Consider the following 26450-nt stretch of genomic DNA (forward strand, 5'->3'; position numbering starts at 1 on the left):
GAGAGAGGAGGAGAAAGGAGGAGCGAAGAAGAGAGAGGAGGAGAGAATAGGGGAGAGGAGGAGAGAATAGGGAAGAGGAGAGACGAGGAGCGAAGAAGAGACAGGAGGAGCAAAGAGGAGAGACTAGGAGCGAAGCAGAGAAGGGAGGAGCGAAGAGGAGAGTGGGGGAGAAAGGAGGAGCAAAGAGGAGAGAGGAGGAGCGAAGAGGAGAGGGGAGGGGAGAGGAGGAGAGAGGATGATAGAGGAGCGAGGAGGAGGGAGGACGAGAGAGGAGGAGAGAGCAGGAGCGAAGGAGCAGTGGCCTCCTCCGCTCCAACAAACCCTAGTGTGGATGAAAGACTCTCAGCAGCCAGTAATGAGTGTAATGAAGTGATCAGACAAGAACCTGCCGTGCAGCAGCTCTAATGTGAGGCTGGATTACATCACGGCTCTGTCGAGGTTCTGCTGGAACCTTCACGACCATCTGGGCCAGAAGAGTGAAAACGTGTCTGAGATGTGAAGAGTGTTTGACTAAGTTCTTGATGGAGAAGAAAGTTTGAAATCTTGAATCAGAGTTACGTTCTTATCTTTCTCACAAATGTCAGCTGCTAATGAGGCGGACACGATGGTTTGTCTCTGTTGTGATCGACGTCGTTTTTCCCCCCTTCACCGTCCCCGCCGCCCCCTGCTGGCCGACAAAGGCCGGCCCCGAGTTTGGAGCCTCATTATCATGTGAAGAGTGGAATTCGTCTGCGCGGCTGACTGACAGTCGAGATCATCTCTGTAATTGCTGCTGCGCTCAGCGAAGGGAGACGAGGGTCTGAGAGCAAAGGTAGAGACGAGAGTGACGAGATTCTCTGGGAGTCATGTTGGTCGTTTGCTGTGAAGCAGACTCAGCAGATTTGCTTCTTCTTCGTGGCTTTTGATAGACTTTGATTTAAACTTTTTCATACAGGATTTTTTTTTTTCTTAGCAACTTAGCATTAGCCACAGGTTGTCTTGAACGTTTTTGTGTTTACATTTCTGTGTGATTGTTGTTGTGTGTGTTCATGTTTTTGTGTTTACGTTTTTGTGCATGTGTTACAGTTTTATGGTTTTGTGTGTCTGCTAACTCATGTTTCGCTGTTGACATTGTTGTGTGTGTGAGTACATTTAGTTTGTGTGTGTCTTTATGTTTGCGGCTATGAATTTTCATCTGTGTGCGTACGTTTGTGTTTGAATTAATTTGCGTTTGTGTTTACGTTTGTGTGCGTTCATTTGCGTCTGTGTTTTTACATTTGCTTGTAAACGTAAATGTATGCATGTGTGTGAGAGTCTGTGTGAGTGTGTGTATATGTTTGTTTGCCTGTGAATATGAGTCTGTGTGTCTGGTTGTTTGTTTGATTTTGTGTATGTTTTTTTGCATGTGTGTGAGTATTATGTCTGTGTGCGTGGTCGTGTGTGTGTCACAAGTCAATCCCATAATGTTTTTGTGTTTACGTCTTTGTGCATGTGTTTACATTGTTATGGTTTTGTGTGTCTGCTTACTGTTTTGTGTGTTTCTTTTTTTACATGTTTGTGTTTGTGAGTACATTTTATCTTTTGTGCATACGTGGGTGTATTTTTTGTGTGTCTTTATGTTGGTGGGTATTAGTTTGCTTCTGTATGTGTACGTTTCTGTTTGAAATAATTTGCGTTCGAGTATACGTTTGTGTGCGTTCATTTGCGTCTGTGTGTATACATTTATTTGTGGACGTAAATATATGCATGTGTTTGTTTGTGTGTCTATATGTTTGTTTGTCTGTGAATATGTGTCTGAGTGTTTTGTGTGCATTTGCTTGTGTCTGGGTGTTTGTTTGATTTTGTGTATGTGTGTTTTTTTGTGTGTGTGTGGGTATCATGTCTGTGTGTGTAGCAGTGTGTGTGTCACAAGTCAATCCCATCCACATTACGACGATAATTAAGGAGTCAATGACTTGTGGACGGTCGATAGAACTCACTTCATCACCAGCTCGTGGTGCTCATCGGACCTCTGAACACACAGAAGAACCTCGTCAACATCACTTCAGTCAGACTCACTGCCGCGTCTTCAGGGGAAACACGACAAATAACAACTGCGCTCGCAGCGCTAAGGTCAAGACTTCAATATGGATGTTCTCAGTATGATAATGCTTTGTTAGGAGCCACTTTAAACTTGTATTTGAAGCACCAGTCGCTCTCAGGCTCAACTACTGCCTGCATGCTCGAATCGTTTCAGCTTCTTGAATCTTCATGATGCTCTTAAAAAATCTGTGTTGATGAGAATCAATCATCATCCTTCCAGAGGTCTTACGGAGGTCGTGAGAACTTCAGCTACATGTTGGAGAAAGAGATTATCGTTACAGTCTGTGTGAGAAACTGAGCTCGGAGAACTTCAGACGCCTTCAAATGTACATGTCGTCGCTTCGGGGCAACGTCACTGATGGCCTCGCAAAGTCTCACGTCTATCAGAATTTTAGCCTAAGGTCTTATCAGACGAACTGTGTGGTTAAAAATCAGGAAAAAAAGGATCAGACAGGACCCTGTGGAGCTGAGATCACATTAAAAATGAATGTTAAATGGATCTCTGCTCCAGGACGATTCCTCGTGTCGGAGCGACTCACGGTGACACATACCAGTGTATGCTCACGTAGCCGAGGTGCACGATCCTTCCTCTCCGGCAACACTTCCTCACATTTGATTAACTTCCACCTTCACAACTTCCTGCCACAGTGCAGCAAAAATCTCACCCGAGCTAACGTTGGGCGTCACTGTGAGTCTTTGAGATTAGCAGGCTAACCATGTTGGATGTTGACACACACTGTTAGTCAGATTGATGTTTGTTTGACTCAACAAAGACTCGGCAGCTTCACACACTGAACACATTATCCACTCGCCACTAATCACTGACACAATAGCTTTTTCCCGGGACGTTGATCCGCACTGACGGAGGGTTTTGTGCGTCTCCCGGCCCCGCTCACCTCACCGCCGGTCCTGAGTCGGGTCTGAAAATGTGATATAATTAGCAAATCCTTTGAGTGCTGAGCTGCAGTGTCACCGCGGAGAACCAACAAGGCTGACGTTCAGATAATCGTGTCATTCAAGGAAGTGTAAAGGTTTAGTGCAGCTCGCAATTCAAACATTGACGCTCATTAAAGCAGGAGCTCGTGATTAATTACAAATATTGTCTTTGGTAAATTAGCAGCGGAAACTAGATCGGAGTGAAGGGATGGTGGGGGGGGGGAGAAACCAGTGAGGAGACGAGAAGGGCTGGAGGAGGATAAACTAGTGAGGAGATGAGCGGGAGGAGGAAGATATAAAAAATAAACTAGAAAAAGGGGGAAGGAAAATCCAGTACGTGGGATGAGAGGGTAGAAGGGAGGAGAACAAGTGAGGAGAGGAGAAGAGAAGGGCTGGAGAAGGATTAACTAGTGAGGAGGTGAGCGGGAGGTGGAAGAGATGAAACCAGTGAGAGGGTGGAGGGAGGAGAAACCAGTGAGTAGGTAAGAGTGTGGAAAATAAATCAGTGAGAGGGTGGAGGAGAAACCAGTGAGGAGGTAAAATGGTGGAGGAGGAGAAACCAGTGAGGAGGTAGGAGGGTGGCGGAGGAGAAACCAGTGAGGAATCAAAAGGGTGGAGGGGGTCAAATTGATTAGGAGGTGAGAGGGTGGAGGAGGAGAGGAAACCAGTAAGAGGTTGGAGGGATGTGAAACCAGTGAGTTTGTGAGACGACGGAGCAGGAGAAGCCAGTGAAGAGGTCAGAGGGTGAATAAGAAAAAATCAGTGAGGGTGTAGGAGGAGAAACCAGTGAGGAGGTGAGAGGGTGTAGGAGGAGAAACCAGTGAGGAGGTGAGAGGGTGTAGGAGGAGAAACAAGTGAGGAGGTGAGAGGGTGAATAAGAAGAAATCAGTAAGGAGATGAGAGGGTGTAGGAGGAGAAACCAGTGAGGAGGTGAGAGGGTGGAGGAGGAGAAACCGGTGAGGAGCTGAGAGGGTGGAGGAGAAACCAGCAAGGAGGTGAGAGGGTGGAGGAGAAACCAGTGAGGAGGTGAGAGGGTGGAGGAGGAGAAACCAGTGAGGAGGTGAGAGGAGGAGAAACCAGGGCTGTGACTCTGCAGCACCAGCCGACTTGTTCTGCACCATGAACACAAACTCTACATCTGCATCATTCATGAGAAAAGTGCAGCGGCATCATCGCTCCTCACAGCTGTCTCACACTGAACACCTTCATCATCACCGTAACATTATGACCACCATGTAGCATCAAGCACCACTGTTTAAAATTAGAAGTAATTTAGGAGTTACTGAGCGTACGTTGTTGCTCAAGACATGAAGGCGAATGAAGTGACGGTCAGAGAGGCGGGATTCGAAGTGAACAATTCTCGAGCTGGCGCGCTGCTGGTTCTGGACCGGCATTCTCGTCATGAGCCCGGTCCACTTCTGTGATTGCCGCAGCGTCCTGCTGTGAAGGTCACCCTCCCTGCAGCGGCCGATTGTCAGAGCGCACAGTCAGGCGGAATACGATATCACCCCTGTGGGGACGTGTGGAGTCAGAACTCGGCGGGGGGAGGGGAGGACCCAGGACTGGTTCTACTGGTGCCACAGAGGCATCATCATCATCTGTCGGTGGACTTCAACACTGATCAGACGAGTACAGAGACCTGAATAGAAGTCGGACTCGATTCATGAATGAGACTATATATGTTTGAAGAGTTGAATAAATGTAGAGTCCGTCACTCTGCACCTGTGAGGTCCCTTTTGTAGCGACGACTGCCGGCGTCTGAGCTCAGGAGCCTCAGAGATCTCAGAGATAAGAGGAGCTGCTTCCTGGTGTTCTTCTGTGATGTACAAAACCCACAAACATAGATACCCCCCCCCCCCCAGCAGACGCACACATGCACACACTCCAAAGAAGATCCCTGATAAACCAGGAGCCAACTTCAGTCCTTCCGTGCTAAACCTCCTCCAGCAGGAGGCTGTGTTTGGGGGGGTTTGTTTCTAAAGTGGTGCAGTGAGGTCAGTTTTCCTCCCGGAGCTGCTGGATAGTGTCTCTCTCCGGAGTCACGCCAGCATTTAGAGGTCGCACACGCGCCGGGATCGTCCTCCGCTGGCTCAGCAATCGGCTCGCTGACCTTAATTCAGCGTGTCTTGGGTTTGCGTGCCCGTCGGGGCAGCGGCGCCGTCTCCCGGGGGGACGTGGTGGCGACGGAAAGAGGGGGCGACGCCGGAGCTCCAGCCATAACACGATCCTCATCTGTTACATTTTTTTTTTCTCATCTCCGTCCAGAATTTTGAGCATGATTGAAATTTCTAAGTATCAAGGCGTGATGGTTTGTTGGCACCGTAAGTAAGGCGGACCGCGGCGTGTCTTAAACGGTGTTAAAAATTCCCTTTGTACCTCGAAATACGTCGACACAAGCTTCAAAGAACACGTTCCGTCTCCCGCTGGTTAATCCTCTAAATGAAGATCTGTGATGAGCAGAACCTGCACACACCTGCCACTGGACACACACCTGAGCCTGCGGCGCACACACACACACCTACACACACATGCAGATTATAATCCTTCTCTTCTCTCGCCGACCGGCTGAAACATCTGCCCTCTGACTCTTCTCCGTTAATGAAGCGCTGCCTCCTGATTGGTCCACACTCTTGATAGTTGAGCCAACAACGGTTAGAGAGAAAAATGTTTAAAAAAACAGTAGTAAATCTGTCAGTAAAGTCTTTAAACCTTCAAGCTGCCGCTGCCTGCTCGTGTCCTGACGGTTAATTGTTTGTGTGTTCAAAAACACCGTCATGGTGATTGATGACTCCCCAGTTTTCACTTTCTGCGCTTGCGTAACCTCGGCACCGCGCTGCCCCGCGGAGCCTTCTGAGCCTCACCTGAGGCTCGTCCTCCGGCCCCGCGGCAGAGACTCGCAGTGCAGGTCCCGGCAGAACCCACCCCCAGTCAGGGCGGGTCGTGCAGAGGCAGGTGTGCATACCACCAGCACCGGCCAATCAGAGAGCAGCAGGGTCTCTTTTCAGGTCGTCGCAAAAAAAAAAAAAATCAAACGACCTCTAAACTCCCGTGACCTGACGAGGCGTCAGTCTGAGTCACATGATCTCGCTGGTATCCCTTTCTTCTTCCCTCTGCAACATCTCGTCCTCCTCACTACCCCCACTCTTCCTCCTCAGCTTTCTTCTCCTCCTAATCCTCCTCTGCTGCATCCTCTCCTTCAAATCTCTTCCTCCTTCTCCCCATTCTTCTCTCCAGCTCCTCCTCTTCATCTCCTCCTCCTCCCTCCTCTCCTTCTCCACCTTGAGGTTTGACCTTGCAGCATCTCAAGGACACAGATTTTCCCCTCCAAAGTCGTCCCTCGTCTGCTCTTCCTCCCTCACTCCTCCTCCTCCTCCTCCTCGGAGCACAGAAATAGAGCGAGCATGATTAATGCAAGATCCTCCTCCGACTAACGTTAGCTTTGCTCAAGCGTTTTGTGCTCGGCTGCAGTTTTGGGGGGAAATTGTTTTTCTCCGCCTGCGACTCTGGAAGCGTCTTATCACATAATTGATCGGCCGAACGTTTGACCTCCGTGTTTGATGAGCTGCGGGGCTGAGGCGACCGCAGGACTCCGAGTGTTTACTCGCACTAATGTGTGTTTGAAGAGCGCCGTCTCCGCCGTCGTTTTCACTTTCCCCCGTCGTCGGACCGAAACTGCTGTGTGACGCAAACTGCAGCGGCACGTGACCAACACAACACGACAACAGAGGGGATGAACAATGGGGGAATCAAAAGGTCGTGAAGAAAGGTCATTCAAGGTCATCAGTGGTTGTATTAGGGGTTTAAAAAAAAAAAATCAATACACTTAAATATCGCAATATAAAGTTTCAATAAACAGTAACAATATACAACAGCAATCTATCAACGAAAAATAAACTGAAAAATTAGCGTTTATTTTTTTGCTTTCAAATACATTTTTTTTATGTTTTATTAAAGTTATTTTATTATTTTTATTTTTATAATTTATCATGCAGGCTTTTATCTTGATTTTCTGTAACTCCTGTTGTGTTATCAGTTTTATCTTGACCTTTAAAGTATATACTTTATTGAATATTGTTTGAATTTTTATGTGCTTTGTGACCCTGGTCTGGAAAAGTGTTTTATAAATACAAATTACTTACTTACTTACTATTTATATAATAAAAATGTGTATATATTTACTTCTTCTATTTACAATTAAACTTCCTGCCGCGAGATGGCGGTAGTCGTTACGTCCTAAAGGAAAAATAAAGACCCGCCAGATTCCCCAGATTACTGAGGACAAGAGGATACAGTCGACTCCAGCAGCTTTCAAAGCTGATATTTGGACATATTTTGGTTTCAAAACAAACAAAAGCAGTTACGACTTTGTTAAGAGTCATAAATTCTGCAACACCAGAGTCAAGTACTCGACAATACTACAAGTATATCCTTTACTACTACAGTATCACAATATATCACAATATATATAACTTTATCGTTATCATGAAACGTATCATATCGACAGATTGTTGATATTGTACACTCATAATGTTTTATCTTGTGGGATGATATTAAACAGCTCTTGATGTTGACTTGACCAGAAGGTGGTTCTGATGCTCCGTCTGTGCCGAACAGAACCACAAGTCGCCCCAGAGACTTCTGAAGAAGTAGAAATCTCTTGAGTCAGCAGATTTATCGACGGAAGCTACTGCAGTGCTTTGTATTTAAAAGGTGTCTGAACGCCAAACACGCCGGCGTGTCCCAGGCGACCGGGGTCCCAGGCAGCCGGGGACGGGTGGGAGCGCCGGCTCCATAATCGTTCACAGGTGCGGCGCCTTCGCTCCACAGAGCAGCAGCTGGCGGCGCCGGAGTGTTGACGCCACACAACCAGCACTGGGTCTGACGACACAAACTCCTCAAACAAAAGTCTCACGAGGATGTCACGAGGGTTCCTGCGTCAGATGCTGCACTCGTCCACACACCCCCTCATCACAGGACTATTCATCAGAGTCGCTATCAGACGTATTGACAACCTGCCGACACACGCCCCGGCATCCACGGACGAGCGAGGAGCCGCTGAGGGACCTGATAGTTTTACCGTTCGAAAAAACTCAAGCTGGACCCTCGACTCAAAAATATTGACAACCCACCTCCGCCACAACTCCTGCGGCGTTAGATTGTGGTTTCAAAGGGTCTTTCTACGAAACCCGCCTTCATTTACACTTGACAAAAATCTTCTAGTCGTGTTACAACATGTTCCCACTGTCATGACCCTCCTTTAAAATGATCTTGTTACGATGATCCTGATCTTTACCAGACGAACGTGAGCGATCCTGTCAGAATATGTACTGTCATAGAATACTAAGATAAAGGTACTCACTGCAGTTAGCCCCTCGCTAAGCTAGCAGATATATCATTTAGTTTAAATTAAAATGATTATTCTCTGATGTCACTCAAAGAGACAGTGTCTTTGTAACAGAACACGTGTTACGGGGCGACAAGTGAAACTGCAAAATTGGACCTAAATTATGATTTCTAAACGAGAAATCGCACTTTTATTTTGAAGAAATCTTTGAAACGTGATCATTTTGTGAAAATATAAGATTTTGTTATGTGGGACTTTCATTTTCTGAACGAATATATTTCTATTTTCATTAAAACATGATAATAATAAGTGATGGAATGAGAAGGCGCTGGTTTCGGAGAATGACCTTGTAGGGGTTAAAGGTCACTGCTGCGTTGACACCTGGTTGACGAGCTGCCGTTTAATTTCGAAACGCCCAAAAGTTCAAAAGAGCGCGAGGAGCCGACTTTGTCTCCGACGACCTCGGGGGAGCGAAGCATGCGGCTGATTATGAAGCGGCCATTAGGCCGTCACTCCGACACGAACAGGAGCAGCAGAGGTTTTGAAAATGTTCCGTGGCCTCAGGAGAAGAGAGACGTTGAGCGAAAGTCGGACGGACAGCTCGGCAGAGACGGAGACGGCTGACGGAGACAGATGAGGTCGGAGGGCGAAGAGATACATAAAGACAAAGAGACGGACGGACCGAAGCCAGGAGGTCACACGTCCACTCCTGCCGACGGACGAGTCGCTGGACGACACCAACAGATCGAGACCCAACTTCTTTCAGAAGGTTTTTTTCAGCTGATATTTGACTTGAATCACTGATCAAGAGACTCGACGTCATCGCTTCAGTGCAACGACTCATGGATCTTACGACTCAAACACATATTCAAAATCATTTTTTGTTCTTTGGCGTGTTGACGAAGTCGCTGCTGCTTTCATTTGTTTTGAAACCAACAAGAAATGTCCAAACGTCAGCTTTTAAAAGCTGCTTAAGGCGACTGTATCCTCTCGTCCTCAGCCATTGTCTGGATCTTTCGGAATTTGTTGTGCGCTTGGAGTCTACTGACTCCTTTAAGAAACATCTTAAGACGTTTTTATTTGTTCAGGCTTTTCCTTGATTTCCTGGAACTCCTGTTGTGTTCTCAGTTTTATCTTGATCTTTAAAGTATACAGTATACTTTATACTAGAGTATTGTTTTGATTGTTTAAGCTCTTTTTGACCCTGGTCTGGAAAAGCGCTATACAAATAAAAATGACTTACTTACTTACTTAGTTGTGCAGGCTGTAAGGAGTGCTGCCATCTAGCGGCCAAAAGTTTAAATGCAACACAAAAATGAACAAATCTTTTGAATAATTGTGTGTTAATTCTAAATATAGAAATCTAATTATTTTTATTTTATACACAATTTAGTAAATATTAATGATTAAGAAATTTATATAATTATTTTGAGTATCATAAAAATAAATATTGCGATACATCTTAATGTAACGATATTTTCTAGTCAACTCCACAGTCACAGGAAGTAAACAAAAGTTTGCTCGCACAAGTTTCTCCTGAAGAACATGGCTGAACTGGACTCGTGGTTCTGGGCCTGACGGGGATCAAGGTCCACGTGTGTGAGAGTCGGAGCCGCTGTGAAGCTCCTGGTGCCGTTTGGACCGCAGCCTTGAAAATCTCTAGAGATTAGCAGCAGAAGCAGAACCCTGCCAAGCTACACCCGTCCTGGCTGCGACCCAACGCACAAAGACTTTGTGTCTACCTGGAACCGATGCCCAGAATACCAGCAGAAAATACCTGGACGCAGGTGGAACTCCTGACCTCAGCTTGACCTTTGAGTCACTACCGTCTCTCCACCACTTGAATGTTGGAGAAGAGTCGTGGTCATGAGCGACTCATGGGTCGAGATGAGTCAAGAGAATCAAACTTTGTTAACCAAGAGATGAACCAAACAGTCGCAGCAGCATCTCTGTGTTATAAAGGTCAAATACAAACTCCTCCTCTCAAAAGAGCGTAAAGGTCACTGAAGGTCGTTCGTGCGTTGAACACGTTTCAGAGCAGATCTGTGGTCGGAAACCGCTTTTCTTAACGTGAACGGATGCGTGATATACAAAGGAAATAAACGATATGAAATCCAAAGTCGTGAAGAAAGGTCGTTCAAGGTCATCAGTGGGAAAAGGAAGGAATTTGGGTTTAGGGGTGTAAGAAAAAATCTTATCACTAAAAAAATACATTTAATTATAATAATAATAATGATAATACATAGGTTTTATATAGCGCTTTTATTATTATGGCTTTCAAATTTGTTTTAAAATTAAAATATGTCCAAACATCAGCTTTTATAGCTGGCGGATACAACTGTATCCTCACGTCCTCAGTATATATATATATATATATATCAGGTGTATATAAATTGTAATGTGTTAGCCACTGCTAGAAGAACCCTGAGACGTTCCTCAGCCAGAATTTCTCCTCCATGCCTCATCTGCTACTAAAAGTAGGAGTGTGTATTGGTAATAGTCCAGTGATATGAGAGGTATTTCAGTACAGGAGATAGGATAGAGTATATTGTGATACTGTAGTAACAAGTATATATGTGTAGTATTGTCGAGTACTTGACTCTGGTGTTGCAGAATTTACAGACCACATGACTTCCATTTGAAACCAAAATATGTCCAAACATCAGCTTTTAAAACTGATGGAGTCAACTGTATCCTCTCGTCCTCAGTCATTGCCGGGATCTTACAGGATGACATAATGAGATAAAGACTGCTGCCATGATTTGTTACATCGTACCATCAGAAAATTCTGCTAAACCATGTAAAGGATGGTCTCTGAACACCTGAGAGCTCAGGAGGAACAGGTGATCAACTATTTAGCAGGAAGGACGAGTAAGGCTAGATTTTGGTTGAAAGCTGGAACAGTTTAGCACTAATGTTCAGTTCAAAATAAACAAATGGATCAACAAACCATTGACATTCTGACTCAATGTTTGCTAATTGTATAAAGAAACTCGGATGGATCAGAAAGTCTTTCAAGGACAAGATGTCATTTCATCATAAAATATTCCAGTAAAATAAGTGTATTTTAAGTCTTTGGTGTTTGAACGTCGGATGAACTTCCGAACTCTCACTAGTTATTAATAAAGTTTGTGCTCGCAGATTAACGAGGATTGTATATTTTGGCAGGTCAGATTCTCCTCCAGATTAACGGGCTGTCTAGACCGGATCTGAACCAGCGCGTGTCTCCAGAGTTGCGGCTGAATTTCACTTTGCGTCGCGGGGCGACAAGACGCGACTCGTTTGACGCTGGCGCCCGGCCAGCAGGTCAGGTGACGAACACACGTGGACGCCTCTGACGTGGAGGCGCTCGCCATAATGGTTATGTGGATCACGTGACCCTCGACATGTTGACGGCCGGGCGACCAGCAGCCGCGGCGGATCAGTCTTTTTGGTCAGACGACAACTGCGGCGTGAAGGTGGATGGAGGTCACGTGACCCCGGGGGAGAGTCCAGACGCCATGACCTGCCGTCGCCGCTCACCTGACGACTGCAAAATTACCGTAATTACTGCAGTAAACGCGCATGTCGGCGTGCAATTGTGGAGACCCGTGACGGCAGCGGAGCCGCGGTGACTCACCCAGAATCATGGTTGGCGTCCAGGGGTTGTCGAGGTCCGTGGCGTCCCCCCCCCCCTTCAGCTCAGGCGGCAAAAATAGGTCCAAACTCTTGGATCAGAGTTGCAGAGACGAGTGACGACGGCGTCTGCTCATGCTGCTCTCCAGGTAGAGTGTGAGTGAGCGAGGGAGAGAGAGAGAGAGAGAGAGAGAGAGAGGGAGGAGGAGGGAGGAGTGAGAGGCAGCAGGAGGGGGGAGAGTGGGGGTCCTTCTGCAGTTGTGGTTCAGGTAAGCCTGAGGACAGTGTGTGTGGAGGGAGGGGGGGGGTGTTGCAAAGAGAGAGAGAAAGTGTGTCGGCCAATCACAGCTGGAGGCAGCGGAGGTCTTCCACATAGCACCCGGGAAACGGGGGAGACAACGAGGGGGGAATCGAGGGTGGGGGTCTCGGAGGAAACAGTTGAAGGAAGTCAGTGTTGGTGGACGCTCAGTGGATCTCCAGCAATGACATCACACGTGTCGTCCTGCAGACGTCCTCCCCCTTCCCTTTAAACGCTGCTCGTCTCCCCCTCTCCTCCCCCCTGTCCTTTAAACGCTGCGTTTCCCCCCCAACCTCTCCTCTAAAGCCCCCCCCCTCATGATCGTCACATCTGTTCATTATCGTTCCTGGGATTAACCTCTAATCTCCTCCACCTTTCACTTTCTCCACAACCTGTCCGAGCGTCCGCCACCAGAGCCTGGAATCTGACGCTGCGAGGGAGGGGGGAGTGAACGAGGGAGGGAGGGGGGAGGAGGGGGAGAGGGCGATGAAAATGGGAGAGAGTGAAAAAAAAGAAGTAGATGAAATGGAAAGCGACGAAGCAGAGGAGGCGGTGGAAGGAGGAGGGAGAGATTAAACTCAACTGACAGAGGGATGAAGAGACGAGGGGTGACAGGGCGGGGGGGGGGGGTACGAGGATGGAATGTAGACTTAATAACACGAGCCAGGAGGTGGAATTGAACCAGCAACTTAGAGTGTCCGCTGGCTTAATTGGACCTTCACGGCCGACTTGAGTCCACCATTCGAAGAGAAACTCGGGACCGACGTCTGGTTTCATGGATGAATATTGAACCACATCGAGTCCTCACTATACCTGCCGCGTCCTCCGGGGGGCGCTTGTGTAATTGATGTTTTTACAAAATGTTTCTGAAAACGAAAATATGTTAACAGATATCCTGATCGGTTCATCTGTCAGTCCAACACGTCGCTGGTACAATGGAGATGTGGACCGCTCGACTAGTTGAGTCTGGACCCCCCCTCACCCCCCAACACACACACACACACACACACCCTATTGGCCCTCCAGACCAGTGACATTGTCAAGTTCACAACAACTATGAGACCCTCGAGGCGGCTACAAACAGGAGCCTGAGGCGACACAGTATACACATGTCTTCTTCTCCAGCTCTCCCTCGACTCCCCCGACTCCCCCGTCCTCCCCCCCAAACACTCACTGTCCAACAGGCTGACGCTCCGGGTGTTGCACTGAATACTAACAAACTGGACAAGTCCACTTCTCTGTTGTGTAGTCAATATGAGGTAGAGTAACATCAGTGACCATATTTGAATACTTGTGTATATATATGACAGTCAAACGTAGCTGCGCTTGTCCTTCCTTGTAAAATGTCTGAATATTACGAACTCCAGTTTCACAATATCGCGGAGTCTGAGAGCGTCGATGAAAAGTTGTGTTGCCGACTCAACTTATGTAACACAAACGTCCCAGAGACACACAATAGTTGTGTTGCCCTCGCAGACTCACAAAATGAGTCACAAGAACACACTTAACACACTTAACTAAAAATGTTTGATCTTCACTGCAGTTGAAGATCGACCCAAAATATTCGTTCCAGAAACCGAGCCGCAACTTCAAGTCATCAATACAGTGTGTGTGTGTGTTTGTGTGGGGGGGGTGTGTGTCTGTGTGTGTGTCTGTGTGTGTGTGTGGTTCCATGTGTGCGTACAGGATTGTGTTTCCTCATTAGTTGTGTTCTATCAATAATTCAGAGCGAGTCCTTGTTGCTGCTCAATGGTCCGTGTGCTAATGTGCTGTCGGGGCCCTCGGGGGCCCAAAGTCGCTGATGAGGTAGGAAACCGGATCACCGGGATCCAGTGACGCCAGCAAGGTGATGAGGACGGAGGAGGCAAGGACGCGAGAAGAAGTTTTTCAATCGGATCATTTTAAAAAACTAACTTTGTAAAAAAAAAAAGAGACATTTAATGTGATAAAAATGTGACTTCTTTATAAACCTTAAAAAGAAACTTTTCTTTTAAAAAAAGAACAAAAATGAACTAAAGCGTTAAAATGATGTTCCGTAGAAAACATCTGTGGTAGGGGCCACATTTTTTACACTGATTGTTGTGAGGGCCATTCGAAGTGTCCTTAATATAATGTCAGGATAAAAGTTACTAAATAATCTACAATATTGTTTATATAGTATATAATATAATAGTTATTTTTACCAAAAAATATTATTATATTTAATATTTATTGAGGGCCATTAAATACTCAGAAAAATAACAAAAGCACAGGACAACAATCTTTAAACAAATCAAATGTCAAGTTAGAGTGGAACATGTTATGATACAAATAAATATAAAATAAAATTGGCGTTTTGCTATAGGACCTGTTTTCCTTTGCCCTAAAGAGGGCCACAAAAAAACAGTTGAAGGACCACATGTTGGTCCCAGTCATGGTCTAGAATACGATCATATTTACCGATCAATGCGTTTGTCTTCACCGTCTTGTTTAATGTATTGATTTATGTTTTATTTTCTTTTAGAGTGACTGCCGCCCTCTGCTGGTAGAATCCTCGCATCACACGTTGCCTTCAGCAAGACTGAAAGACGATCTGAGGGAAACCGCGATGAAAAGACGAACCTTTAAGCGAGTTAAATGAAGCGGCGACAGCTCAGGCGCAGCATCAGCAGCTAAAGGTCAAAGGACAGGTGTGGAGATGACGAGTCAGCAGACGAGTCAAGTTGGAGAGTCGTCACAGTGAAGCGACTCAAAACTACCAGGTGAGCGTTGATGAACTGAATCTTTAGTTTTTGTCTTTTTCTCTCACATTTGATGTGTTTTCGGTCACTCTTGAGGTACATATGGAGGTATCCTATGAAGGTCAAAGGTCAGAGGTCATCCCCCATCATGAAGACAAATTCAAAGGCCAGACCAAAGTGGCTCACAGGAAGTCACATGACTACAAGTGTGTGTGTGCTGAGAACACACACCTGGCCTCAGAGAATCTGGATGTTGACCGCCACACTCGCACTCCCACGCCACTTTCACACACACACGCCAGAGAACTGGATGTTTGTGCGTCTGAACTTCAGCGCCAGCACCGACACGGTTCTTCTCAAGAACCCCGAATCAGAACCGCACACACACAGGCGTCCCGGGTCATACCTGGACCCGAGCTGCCGGCAGGTGGGTTGTGTGACGCTCAGCAGAATCTGTGGCGCGTGAATCCGTGAGCAGATTTATGTGTCAACAACACGAACAAGACGAGTAACACGAGCGCTCGTCCACAAGATCAGATCAGTGTCGTCTAAATCTGAGTCTCAGGGGGTGTGTGTCTGTGAGTGTGTGTCAGTTTGTATGCATGTCTTAGTCTTAGTATTTGTAGTATGGTTGTGTGTATTTGTGCGAGTCTGAGTGTGTTTAAGAGAGAGTTTGAGTCTGTGTTTGTATCTGTTTGTGTAAGTGAGTGAGTCTTGTGTTTTTGTATAAGTGATTGTGTGTATGTATAGTTTTGTGTGTGTGAGTCTTGTTCGTGGATGTGTATAAGAGAGAGGGTGAGTCTGAGTGTGTGTTCTTGTATATAAGGAGTGTGAGTCTTTGTGCGTTTGTATACAAGTAAGAGTGTGAGTCTGTGTGTATAATTGATAGTGTCAGTATGTGTGATTGTGTAAGTGTGTGAGTCTGTGTGTAAGTGTGTGAGTCTGTGTGTCAGTGTGTCAGTGTGTGTGATTGTGTAAGTGTGTGAGTCTGTGTGTCAGTGTGTGTGATTGTGTAAGTGTGTGAGTCTGTGCAAGTGTGTGAGTCTGTGTGTGTGATTGTGTAAGTGTGTGAGTCTGTGTGTGAGTCTGTGTGTAAGTGTGTGAGTCTGTGTCAGTGTGTGAGTCTGTGTGTCAGTGTGTGAGTCTGTGTGTAAGTTTGTAAGTCTGTGTCAGTGTGTGAGTCTGTGTGTCAGTGTGTGAGTCTGTGTGTAAGTTTGTAAGTCTGTGTCAGTGTGTGAGTCTGTGTGTCAGTGTGTGAGTCTGTGTGTAAGTTTGTAAGTCTGTGTCAGTCGGTGTGTCGGTGTGTGAGTCTGTGTGTCAGTTTGTGAGTCTGTGTGTGAGTCTGTGTGTCAGTGTGTGAGTCTGTGTGTCAGTGTGTGAGTCTGTGTCAGTGTGTGAGTCTGTGTCAGTGTGTAAGTCTGTGTGTCAGTGTGTGAGTCTGTGTGAGTCAGTTTGTGAGTCTGTGTGTCAGTGTGTGAGTCTGTGTGTGAGTCTGTGTGTCAGTGTGGGCAGCACGGGACAGCTGGACCTGTCAAGACCTGGACCACATGGATCGGACCACTGTCAACATGCAGCAGTGAAAGAAGAAAAGTTCTGAAGGTTCTGACCTGAAGTCCACATGGATCCAGGTTCTTGTGCGTCTCCCGCTGGTCTTCACTGGATCTCAGAACCGACTCATGGAGGCTGGAGACTGTGAGGGACACAGACCTGCGGCCCGGATCATCCCTGACCCCGCCTCCCCTCCCTGCCCCCCCCCAGTCTCACAGACCAGTGTGGAGTCCCTGATAAGATCTTCCTCTGATGTCTCTGGTGACAAGACGGGACTCGAACCAACAACCTCCTGTCACAGACTCCTTTAAGATCCCCTATACAACGATACAGCTGCTGATCCAACAGCATAAACACATGTCTCCCCTCACTCACAAACAAAACCCTCTCGCGATGAATCATATCTTGCGTTCGAACTTGACCTTTGACCTCCGGCGGAGCGGAAAAACGGGTCAGCGCCATGAAGCTCGCACGCCGACGGAAACTGGTGGACGTATGGCAGAATGTACAGAGACGGCGCTCGCACCCGCCTGATGGAATTCAGACACGGATGTTATGGAGGCGCCGCGTTCGTGTTCTGGGCTGGTGCAGCGCCGCCAGGTGGTCACTATGGAACTGCAACTACACACAGTTGCTTCTCTGAACTTTATCTCATTTGTTCATGGAAGTATGTCAGTGGCATTTGAAATTAATGATATTTTTACACATCAAAAGCGCTATATAAATACAAATACTTACTTACTTGCATCACGTTTAATTCAATAAAGAAATGTTGACACTATAATATTAATATAATGACATTTTAAAACTTTAAAAGGCTACAAATAAAAACGACTTAAATTTGTAATTAAATTATTCAATAAAAACAAATGCATAAATAAAATATTAACAAAAAATTGAGTTCAGTTTGTGTAAAACAAAAGGATTCATAGCTTAATTATTTTTTCTGATGCCAATGATATACTTAATTATTCGTCATTTAATCCAATGTATTCATTCCTATGATTGTAAAATATATTTTTAAATTTTAATTAAAGATACTACTGAAGTAAAAACACTTTAATCGGCCACTAGGTGGCGCTGTGTTCAATTGACTTGAAACCAAAGAGCGCCACCCAGTGGAACTTCTATGCAAGTTTAAACGAGCCACTAAACAAAAGCGTTCACTTCCCAGCGATCACCCAGCGAAGCCCCGCCCCCTCGGTCACATGGTCTTAAGTGAGTCCACCTGTGCAGGTGCGCACCATGGAGAAGATGAGCAGAGAAATCCTCCGCACGCGGTACCTGTCGTTCGACCAGATGTACAGACACGACGCTCGCCTCGCCACCTTCAAGGACTGGCCGTTCCAGGAGGACTGTCGCTGCACACCTGAGCAGGTGAGCTCCAGCCTGCTGGTCCGGTCTTGAGGATCTCTCGGGAGGTTTTCGTCGCGTCTGTGACGACGTGTGATTTACGGTTAAGCAGCTGCAGCTTCAGGTTTCACCGCATCAGGTGCCCGGCCCTCCGCAGACCCCCTGACCCCCCCCTCGCCGGTCCTGAGCGATGAGCTGCTGACAGGCTGCTAGTCGAGCAGTTATGAGCTGTTAACCTGCCGACCGACCCGTCATGTTTTTACTGTGTTTACCATGTTTAACAAGATTTAAGACGAGCTGGGACTGAAGGAGCGTGTGTGTGTTTAATGCATTCATATGTGTGTGTTTAATGCATTCATACGTGTGTGTTTAACGCATTCATACGTGTGTGTTTAATGCATTCATACGTGCGTGTGTTTAATGCATTCATACGTGTGTGTTTAATGCATTCATACGTGTGTGTTTAATGCATTCATATGTGTGTGTGTTTAATGCATTCATACGTGTGTGTTTAATGCATTCATATGTGTGTGTGTTTAATGCATTCATACGTGTGTGTGTTTAATGCATTCATACGTGTGTGTGTTTAATGCATTCATACGTGTGTGTGTTTAATGCATTCATACGTGTGTGTGTTTAATGCATTCATACGTGTGTGTGTTTAATGCATTCATACGTGTGTGTGTTTAATGCATTCATACGTGTGTGTGTTTAATGCATTCATACGTGTGTGTTTAATGCATTCATACGTGTGTGTTTAATGCATTCATACGTGTGTGTGTTTAATGCATTCATACGTGTGTTTAATGCATTCATACGTGTGTGTTTAATGCATTCATACGCGTGTGTTTAATGCATTCATACGTGTGTGTTTAATGCATTCATACGTGTGTGTTTAATGCATTCATACGCGTGTGTGTTTAATGCATTCATACGTGTGTGTGTGTTTAATGCATTCATACGTGTGTGTGTGTTTAATGCATTCATACGTGTGTGTGTGTGTTTAATGCATTCATACGTGTGTGTGTGTGTTTAATGCATTCATACGTGTGTGTGTGTTTAATGCATTCATACGTGTGTGTGTGTTTAATGCATTCATACGTGTGTGTGTTTAATGCATTCATACGTGTGTGTTTAATGCATTCATGTGTGTGTGTTTAATGCATTCATGTGTGTGTGTTTAATGCATTCATACGTGTGTGTGTTTAATGCATTCATACGCGTGTGTGTTTAATGCATTCATACGTGTGTTTAATGCATTCATACGCGTGTGTGTCTAATGCATTCATACGCGTGTGTGTCTAATGCATTCATACGCGTGTGTGTCTAATGCATTCATACGCGTGTGTCTAATGCATTCCTACGTGTGTGTGTTTAATGCATTCATACGTGTGTGTGTTTAATGCATTCATACGTGTGTGTGTTTAATGCATTCATACGTGTGTGTGTTTAATGCATTCATACGTGTGTGTGTTTAATGCATTCATACGTGTGTGTGTTTAATGCATTCATACGTGTGTGTGTTTAATGCATTCATACGTGTGTGTTTAATGCATTCATACGTGTGTGTTTAATGCATTCATACGTGTGTGTTTAATGCATTCATACGTATGTGTGTTTAATGCATTCATACGTGTGTGTTTAATGCATTCATACGCGTGTGTTTAATGCATTCATACGTGTGTGTTTAATGCATTCATACGTGTGTGTTTAATGCATTCATACGCGTGTGTGTTTAATGCATTCATACGTGTGTGTGTGTTTAATGCATTCATACGTGTGTGTGTGTTTAATGCATTCATACGTGTGTGTGTGTTTAATGCATTCATACGTGTGTGTGTGTGTTTAATGCATTCATACGTGTGTGTGTGTTTAATGCATTCATACGTGTGTGTGTGTTTAATGCATTCATACGTGTGTGTGTTTAATGCATTCATACATGTGTGTTTAATGCATTCATGTGTGTGTGTTTAATGCATTCATACGTGTGTGTGTTTAATGCATTCATACGCGTGTGTGTTTAATGCATTCATACGCGTGTGTGTTTAATGCATTCATACGTGTGTTTAATGCATTCATACGCGTGTGTGTCTAATGCATTCATACGCGTGTGTGTCTAATGCATTCATACGCGTGTGTCTAATGCATTCCTACGTGTGTGTGTTTAATGCATTCATACGTGTGTGTGTTTAATGCATTCATACGTGTGTTTAATGCATTCATACGTGTGTTTAATGCATTCATACGTGTGTGTGTTTAATGCATTCATACGTGTGTTTAATGCATTCATACGTGTGTTTAATGCATTCATACGTGTGTTTAATGCATTCATACGTGTGTGTGTTTAATGCATTCATACGTGTGTGTGTTTAATGCATTCATACGTGTGTGTGTTTAATGCATTCATATGCGTGTGTGTTTAATGCATTCATACGTGTGTGTGTTTAATGCATTCATACGTGTGTGTGTTTAATGCATTCATACGTGTGTGTTTAATGCATTCATACGTGTGTGTTTAATGCATTCATACGCGTGTGTTTAATCTATTCATATGTGTGTGTGTTTAATGCATTCATACGTGTGTGTGTTTAATGCATTCATACGTGTGTGTGTTTAATGCATTCATACGTGTGTGTGTTTAATGCATTCATACGTGTGTGTTTAATGCATTCATATGTGTGTGTTTAATGCATTCATACGTGTGTGTTTAATGCATTCATACGTGTGTGTGTTTAATGCATTCATACGTGTGTGTGTTTAATGCATTCATACGTGTGTGTGTTTAATGCATTCATATGTGTGTGTGTTTAATGCATTCATACGTGTGTGTTTAATGCATTCATACGTGTGTGTTTAATGCATTCATACGTGTGTGTGTTTAATGCATTCATATGTGTGTGTGTGTTTAATGCATTCATACGTGTGTGTGTGTTTAATGCATTCATACGTGTGTGTGTGTTTAATGCATTCATACGTGTGTGTGTGTTTAATGCATTCATACGTGTGTGTGTGTGTGTTTAATGCATTCATACGTGTGTGTGTGTTTAATGCATTCATACGTGTGTGTGTGTTTAATGCATTCATACGTGTGTGTGTTTAATGCATTCATACGTGTGTGTGTGTTTAATGCATTCATACGTGTGTGTGTGTTTAATGCATTCATACGTGTGTGTGTGTTTAATGCATTCATACGTGTGTGTGTGTTTAATGCATTCATACGTGTGTGTGTGTTTAATGCATTCATACGTGTGTGTGTGTTTAATGCATTCATACGTGTGTGTGTGTTTAATGCATTCATACGTGTGTGTGTGTTTAATGCATTCATACGTGTGTGTTTAATGCATTCATACGCGTGTGTTTAATGCATTCATACGTGTGTGTGTGTTTAATGCATTCATACGTGTGTGTGTGTTTAATGCATTCATACGTGTGTGTGTGTTTAATGCATTCATACGTGTGTGTGTGTTTAATGCATTCATACGTGTGTGTGTGTTTAATGCATTCATACGTGTGTGTGTGTTTAATGCATTCATACGTGTGTGTGTTTAATGCATTCATACGTGTGTGTGTTTCAGATGTGCAAAGTTGGATTCATTCACTGTCCAGGTGAGAACGATCCTGACATCACCGTCTGCTTCTTCTGTCTGCTGGAGTTGGAGGGCTGGGAGCCTGAAGACGACCCCTGGTGGGTGATTACCGCCACTGCACTTTAGCGCTTCATTTCTATGATCAGGGAAGAAATGTTACTTCACGATAAAAGTAAAATGTATACTTTATTAAACATTTGAAAAGTTAATTATAGTAGATGATATAATTTTTTAGAAGGTTTTTAAGCATTGACTTATAATTACATTTAATTATTTCTATATTAAAGGTTACATTTAAATCTTTTAATATATATATATATTTTTAATTGAATAAATCAAATATTTTCGCCTGTTTGCGCCCCCTGGTGGCGAGTCTAACGCCAGTGTCGGTCCAGGCAGGAGCACAACAAACGTTCTCCCGACTGCTGCTTCCTGAAGAGCCCGAGGAACCTGGACGAGCTCAGCGTGCGCGACTACTTCCTGATGGAGAAGGAGCGTCTGAAGAACTACATCGTGAGTGTTTCCGAGTCTCGTCTCCTCCGCCGCTCCTCGTGACCTGCGCTCCTGTCCGCAGAGGAAGGTGTCGAAGGAGGCGCAGACCCGCCTGCAGGAGAGCATGAACCAGACCCGGGAGACGCTGCAGTGCCTGCTGGACACGTGACTCATGGGTCAGAGTCGTGAGTCTTTGAGCCGCCACCAAATGAGTCTTTCTGCTTCATCTGATGACACATTGATTAAATATATTTTGTAGTTTTATCAACAAGTTTAATAAATACAAATAAATATTTTTAAAACGTGGATTAAATGTTTAAATAAATATTCGAAACAAACGAGGTAAATATTGTAGTTTCCTGATTGACCACTAGAGGGCGGCAATGTCGCTCGAATTTTGAGGATATTCTCTCTCTCCTCCTTCCCTCTCTCCTCTTCTGACGTGCCTCCGTCTTTCAGAGACGTTGACCCGGACAGATGGTGTGGAACCCCCCCCCCCCCCCCCCAACACCCACCCTGGCCCAACTGTTGCCGCGGTGACATCTGCCGCTGATGGTGTGATGTTGGCCATGAAAACATGTGATTTAATCAGATTAAGAATCTGAAGAAATTTCCTGAAACATCCGCGAGTGTCTGAGCCGGAGTCGAGTCGGTACCGTCCGGACCCTTGTGAGTCACCGTGAATGACTCGACCTGATGTCGACTCGTCTTTTTTTTTTTTGGTTTCTTCCGACGAAGCAGGAGCTCTGTTAGGGGATTATCGTCTTAATCTGGCCGGGGTCAGAGGTCGCGTCACCGACTCTCGGGTCCGATGGTCGCGGGTCAGTCGAGGTCGGTGTGAGTGACTCGGATCACAGTGACTCGTCGCTGATCCAGCTTCACCTCGTAAATCCTTCCGTCTTGAACGGGAAGTTTCGCAGCAAAATGTCACTTGAGTCACAATGACAGAAGAGCTGAGTCACTTCACTTTGAGTCAGTACCTGACAGTTTTTATTAATGACTCATGGTTCAAATGACTGTCTGTGCTCATGAATCATTAAATGATGACTCAATACCTTATGACTCGATTTGTTAATGACTCAATTAAATGACTCACTGTGTTCATGGCACATACTTGACTCGGTGTGTTAATGACTCTGACTCGTGATTTAATTATACGTAGGACTCGTAAGACTCTGTGTGAATCCAATCATGACTCAAATTTAGTCTTGAATTAAGATCAACTTCCTGAGTGTTTTTATTCATGACTCATGGTTCAAATGACTCTGTGCTCATGACTCATTACCTTATGAATCATTACATTATTGCTCATTCTGTCCATGATTCATTATACTTGAGACTCGTATGACTTGGTTTACTTATGATCATACTTTTGACTCATTGTGTTCATCACTTGCTCGACTCATGGTTCATTACACTTATGACTCTGTGTTTACTTATGACTCGACACATATGAGCGTCAAAGACTCGGTTGACTCAAGGTTCTCATGAGTCGACGATGGCAAAGTGAATCACTTTCTGAATTGTCGCTCCAAAAAAAAATGTTTTGACTCACTTTGCTCCTGAGTCGTTATGCTCTCGACTCACTTACCCGTGAGTCACGAAGGGTTATCAAGTGAAGCAGATGGACGGACGGACGGACAGATGTGAGCAAAACTTTACAACCTGAACCTCCATCTGTTCCTGCGCCCCCCGCGATACATGAGCGACATCAGCGTTTGACCCCCAGTCTGACCTTCACACAAAGACCCAATTCCACGCGTGTTAGCAGACTGTAAGTGAGTGACTCCACTGAGTGACTCACAGGCAGGTCTTGGGTTCGCTTCCCTAATCGTACTTTGTTAAAAAAAGATAATAATCTTGAAGTTTCTTCTTGAAAACCAGACCTGGAGTCACGTCTTGTTTTCCAGAACCTTCTGGGCTCAGTAACGGACAGATTGTCAGAGAATGGGGGGGTGAGGTGAGGGTGGGGGGGTGTCATGGGGTCACTCGCTCGCACACGTTCCTGTATTATCAGAAAGTGTCTTTCAGTCCCTGCATCGCTCCTTCACTGCCCCCCCCCCCCTCACGGTCAGAGACCTCCATCTGTCGCTGCTCAGGGTCTTTTGTGGACCACCAAGTTCCACAAAGCGCGGGGCGTGTGGGGGGGGTGGGCCCGGGTAAACACGGCAGCATCTACGCCCCATTAGAAGCTCTTTAACTCTGACACGCCGACACTCGGGGAGGACTCGGGGAGGAGGGTCCGGCCCCCCCGAGTCCTCCCCGAGTCCTCTCACACACACTCGCCCTCCGAGGTAATGAGTCTGCGATGGGGTCCGGACCCGCCTCGCGACACACAACGAGCTGTTGAGTTTGTGTCGTCGCTCGAGTGCTTTTGATTCTTGTCATTGTTGTGTTCTTAAAGTCCAACACTGAGTCAGTGAACAACAACACAACTGATCACAACACACCTCGTCAAAACTTCAACACAAATCCTTCTGTACTTTTCCTGTTGCTGAAGTTTGTTGTTGTGTACATGTGTTATTTTGTGTTTCGACTGTTATTAGGGTTGTGTTTAAAAATGTGTGTTCGCTTGTGGTGTTGCACATTTTTTTTGTGTGTGTGGTATTGTGTGTTTTATTGAATTTTGTGTTATGAGTCTGTTATTGTGTGTGTGTGATAGTGGTGTGTGTTTACATGCATGTTGTTGTGGTGTGAGATTGTGTAATCTATCTTTGCTATTTTGAGAGTTTTTGTGTGTATTTTGTCTGCTATAGTTTGTATGTGGGTGAGTCACAGTGTTTGTGTGTTCTATTCTGTTTTGAATGTATTATTCTGTGTGTGTAACTGTGTGTGTAAAATTAAGAATCATAATTTTAAACTTGACCCTGAATGAAATTGGCAGCCAGTGAAGAGTTTTAAGGATCAGAGAAATGTGAGTTCTTCTATGAGAGCGGCACTAAAATAAACTGTTACAATAGTCCAGACGAGACACAAACGCAAGGATTATAAGATCAAGATCGCGTTGTGACGTCTTTTTATTTGTGTGTTGCTTGTTAAGGTGTTATTTTCGAAAGTGTGTATGTGCATATGTTATGGTTGGTGTGCATGATTGTGTTTGTGATGTTGTTGCATAATGTTTTTGTGTCAGAGATTTTGTGTGTTGGTTCGTCTGTGTTATAGTTTGTTACATACGTTTATGTGCGTTATTGTGTCTGTGTGTGTTTTATAGTGTGCACTGTGTTTATGTGCGAGTGTGAATGTTGTTAATGGGTTATAGTGTGTGTGTGTATGTTGTTAATGTGTTATAGTGTGTGTGTGTGTGTGTGTGCGTATGTTGTTAATGTGTTATTGTTTCTGTGTGTTCATGAGTGTTTATGGTGTGTGTTTTATAGTGTGCACTGTGTTTATGTGCGAGTGTGAATGTTGTTAATGGGTTATAGTGTGTGTGGGTATGTTGTTAATGTGTTATTGTTTCTGTGTGTTCATGAGTGTTTATGGTGTGCGTTTTATAGTGTGCGCTGTGTTTATGTGCGAGTGTGAATGTTGTTAATGGGTTATAGTGTGTGTGTGTATGTTGTTAATGTGTTATTGTTTCTGTGTGTTCATGAGTGTTTATGGTGTGTGTTTTATAGTGTGCACTGTGTTTATGTGCGAGTGTGAATGTTGTTAATGGGTTATAGTGTGTGTGCGTATGTTGTTAATGTGTTATTGTTTCTGTGTGTTCATGAGTGTTTATGGTGTGTGTTTTATAGTGTGCACTGTGTTTATGTGCGAGTGTGAATGTTGTTAATGGGTTATAGTGTGTGTGTGTATGTTTTTAATGTGTTATTGTTTCTGTGTGTTCATGAGTGTTTATGGTGTGTGTTTTATAGTGTGCACTGTGTTTATGTGCGAGTGTGAATGTTGTTAATGGGTTATAGTGTGTTTGTGTATGTTGTTAATGGGTTATAGTGTGTGTGTGTGTGTGTGCGTATGTTGTTAATGTGTTATTGTTTCTGTGTGTTCATGAGTGTTTATGGTGTGTGTTTTATAGTGTGCGCTGTGTTTGTGTGAGAGTGTGCGAGTGAGTATGTGAGGATCAGCAGACGCTGATATAAGTCACTCTGGCTCCATTACTACTGCCTGGACTCTGTAGATCAGGATCTTCTGGATGAACAAACATGAAACTGTTGTGATGAACAAACAAAATGTTGTCGCACTACGATGGCATGAAGACACACACAAGGTCGCAGAGGCAGCAGAGAGAGGAAGAAGTCCAGACTTCCTCTGTAGACCCTCCTCACCTCTGGGTCTGCTCAGTGGAGAGTTTCAGTCTTCTGGCTCAGCTCGTTCAGGTGGAACACTAGCGGCTCTGAAGGGTCTCCTGAGGCGACAGGTGTGAAGCTCTCAGGTGAACACGTGCGAGCGCTCCGGGGTCGTTCCTGCTCACTGATCCACTTCCTGCTTTTGATTGACAGGTCACGCACATCCTGCTCCTGTGGATGGGTGGGGGTCCACTCCTGGTCCTGATGTGG

At 44.9% G+C, this 26450-nt stretch overlaps 2 protein-coding genes across 4 annotated transcripts in view; one reads left to right on the top strand and one right to left on the bottom strand.

Moving 5' to 3' along the window:
* Positions 1-16605, bottom strand: part of znf385a (zinc finger protein 385A) — a 53230-nt gene extending 36625 nt beyond the window's left edge. The window contains exon 1 of one of the 2 annotated variants that reach the window (XM_087782041.1): positions 16582-16605. In XM_087782041.1, coding sequence (XP_087638167.1) covers positions 16582-16594 — 13 coding nt within the window. In that variant the 5' untranslated portion in view covers positions 16595-16605. Of the gene's footprint in view, positions 1-11960; positions 12110-16581 lie in introns of those variants that run through there. The other variant, XM_087782043.1, reaches the window with a different exon arrangement.
* Positions 1-22252, top strand: part of birc5b (baculoviral IAP repeat containing 5b) — a 35398-nt gene extending 13146 nt beyond the window's left edge. Inside the window, exons 3-7 of one of the 2 annotated variants that reach the window (XM_087782049.1) lie at positions 14758-14995; positions 17697-17899; positions 21451-21560; positions 21858-21975; positions 22037-22252. In XM_087782049.1, coding sequence (XP_087638175.1) covers positions 17768-17899; positions 21451-21560; positions 21858-21975; positions 22037-22123 — 447 coding nt within the window. In that variant the 5' untranslated portion in view covers positions 14758-14995; positions 17697-17767 and the 3' untranslated portion in view covers positions 22124-22252. The remainder of the gene's footprint in view (positions 1-14757; positions 14996-17696; positions 17900-21450; positions 21561-21857; positions 21976-22036) is intronic. The other variant, XM_087782050.1, reaches the window with a different exon arrangement.
* Positions 22253-26450: the final 4198 nt, after the last annotated feature.

This window comes from Callionymus lyra, chromosome 19 (assembly GCF_982586985.1).
Source record: "Callionymus lyra chromosome 19, fCalLyr1.hap1.1, whole genome shotgun sequence".
Lineage (NCBI taxonomy): Eukaryota > Metazoa > Chordata > Actinopteri > Syngnathiformes > Callionymidae > Callionymus > Callionymus lyra.